The 2862-nt window shown below is 43.7% G+C and overlaps 1 protein-coding gene across 1 annotated transcript; it reads left to right on the plus strand.

Moving 5' to 3' along the window:
- Nucleotides 1-376: 376 nt before the first annotated feature.
- SARC_10652 (hypothetical protein) lies at nt 377-2254 on the plus strand (the record flags this gene model as incomplete). The annotated part of the gene is made up of 4 exons (XM_014295298.1): nt 377-415; nt 1063-1249; nt 1826-1938; nt 2225-2254. 4 exons carry the CDS (start codon nt 377-379, stop codon nt 2252-2254), a joined length of 369 nt encoding a protein of 122 aa, XP_014150773.1.
- Between the last annotated feature and the right edge of the window lie 608 nt (nt 2255-2862).

Genomic DNA, 2862 nt, shown 5'->3' on the forward strand with positions numbered 1-2862 from the left:
GGGGGTCCTGCTAGCACGTCTACGGACATGACTCTGCCAAGTCGCGACGAAGTCTCTGCGAATGTGTTGCACCATTTCAGTCGGTGAAATGGTATCTACTTATGGATATACATGGTATCTACTTATGGATATACACAATGCCACAGACCAGATCTCCTCGGTGACATGGTATCTACTTATGGATAGACACAATGCCACAGGCCAGATCTACAAAACGTACACAGCAAAACGTAACTATTTGTAGCACTGTCCGTGCGTATTGAATCACAACACCCCTCGTTAAAACCCTAAAACCCTAAAACCCTAAAAGCTTTATTATATGCAGGACTCAGTATGTCAGTTAATGGTGGTCCTCTGCGCACACAGTCCGTTCCTAATGCTACGCTTGACCTGCCCTACTGGCGTTGCTTTGATTGTATGTACATATTATGAAGCATACTTCACCGCACCATGTGCCACACACACGTCTTCATAGCAATCCATCAATCAACATCACTTAGGGACATTCATTAGTAGCCATCTCTTAGTAACCATCCATCAATCAACACCACTTACGGACTTTCATTAGTAGCCATCTCTTAGTAACCATCAATAAATCAACACCACCTAGGGACATTCATTAGTAGCCGTCTCTTAGTACCCATCAATCTCCAATGCTACGCCTGACCCGCCCTACAGGCGTTGCTTTGATTATATGTACATATTATGAAGCATACTTCACCGCACCATGTGCCACACACACGTCTTCATAACCATCCATCAATCAACATCACTTAGGGACATTCATTAGTAGCCATCTCTTAGTAACCATCCATCAATCAACACCAACTAGGGACATTCATTAGTAGCCGTCTCTTAGTAACCATACATCTCCAATGCTACGCCTGACCTGCCCTACAGGCTTTGATTGTATGTACACATTATGAAGCATACTCCACTGCACCATGTGCCACACACACTTCTTCATATCCATCCATCAATCAACCTCACTTAAAGACATGCATCAGTAGCCGTCTCTTAGTATCCATCCATCTCCAATGCTACGCTTGACCTGCCCTACAGGCGTTGCTTAGATACGTAGACGATTACCTACTGATGACTACCGACCTGCGTGAAGCCCAGCGGTTTGTAGAGCTTATGCACTCCGACTTTGGCCACACTCACGGCCTGAGCATCAACGCCACAAAGACAGTCACGTCCTTCCCCATTGAGATCAACGGAGCCACCGTGCGCAATTCGTGTGACACGGGTGAGTGTGAGGGAAAACACGCGGGGAGAAACTGGTGTGCTATGAATAGAATGCTGGCGTGGTGGGGTGTATTTGACAAATAGAACGCTGGCGTGTTGAGGTGGTGTGCTATAAATAGCACTTGTGGTGGGTAGGTGTGCTATAAATAGCACTTTGGCATGTTGGTGTGGTGTCCTAGATTATTCATACAGAGAAACCTTTTAACACCAGCTCATAACAACGACTGCACGTTATGTACAACTGAGCCTTCACAGAAATGTGTTATGTCAATACCATACGTTAACGGATCAAAAGGCATTCGGGCAGTTGCATTGAGTTGTAAGACATTCCATTGGTTGCACATATTTGGGTCTGGTCCAAATTGTCGAGTTTTAGAACCTTGTAGGTTGCACGACCCGGATCAAAGGACATAAACCTATGCTTTAGGGTTTAGGGTAGGTTTAGATCCAGATCCAAAGCTGTTGTGGAATGGGAGTTGTTGTAAGACGTCTCTGTTGTGCGCTTTGTATTGTTACCATAATCCTCACTCCTTCCCACACCACCACATTTATCCGATCTCGTCTCTGATTGGCCCAGAGCGGTTCCCCTGGTGTGGTCTATTAATAGATCAGAAGACTCTGGATGTTATGTCGAACTTCACCGTGTATTCGGGTGTAGGTATGTTATCCCGCAATCACGCTGTGCATCTGGTAAGTAGGCCTGACAGCTGTTTAAACCGTGTGTTTACAATTATTGTATCGAACTGCATATATATATACATATATATGTGTGTGTGTGTGTGTGTGTGTGTGTATAAATTAGTGCAGTATTCCGTATATATACGTCTTTCTGCATAACTGAGTATCCTCTAACATAAACGAAGTGTTCACATATCCCACCACTGCTCCTCCACAACCTTAAACCCTAAATATCATTAAAAAAAAATGCTGTGTATGAAATTACTAAACTATCCTATCTATGCTACCACCGTTTTAGGCTTACAACTCTTCTGTTGTCTTCTGTTAGATGCATACACTAACAGCCAATAAAATAAGCCGCTCTCGGAATGTGTTGATCTGATTGGTTTAGGCACTCGAAACTGCAATATAGGGACACGCGTGATAATGACGCTCTGTGAAGTGATAGTTGGGCGCGTGTGATATTAATTACCAAGTGGTAGGTACAATGGGTATGAATAACCAAGCGGTAAGTATGGTGGGTATGAATAACCAAGTGGTAGGTATAATAGGTATGAATAACCAAGTGGTGGATATAATGGTTATGAATAAGCAACTGGTAGGTATAGTGGGTATGAATAACCATGTGGTAGGTATGGTGGGTATGAATAACCTTGTGGTATGTATAATGGATATAAATCACCAAGTGGTAGGTAGAATGGAGCAGATGCACAGCCGTTGCATAGCTGTCGCAATACTTTATCTAACCCATGTATTGCTGGGTGATACCTTGTGCTACTTTTAGCTCAAACTCAGTCATTCACTTAAGGAGAACTATTGAACTTACGGTGCAGCGAGTTCTCTGCAGTGTACGTATAGCTGCGGCCAGGCCACATACGCACACATATATATATATATGTGTGTGTGTGTGTGTGTGTGTGTGTGTGTGTGTGTGTG

Source organism: Sphaeroforma arctica, assembly GCF_001186125.1.
Source record: "Sphaeroforma arctica JP610 unplaced genomic scaffold supercont1.1337, whole genome shotgun sequence".
NCBI classification, from domain to species: domain Eukaryota; class Ichthyosporea; order Ichthyophonida; genus Sphaeroforma; species Sphaeroforma arctica.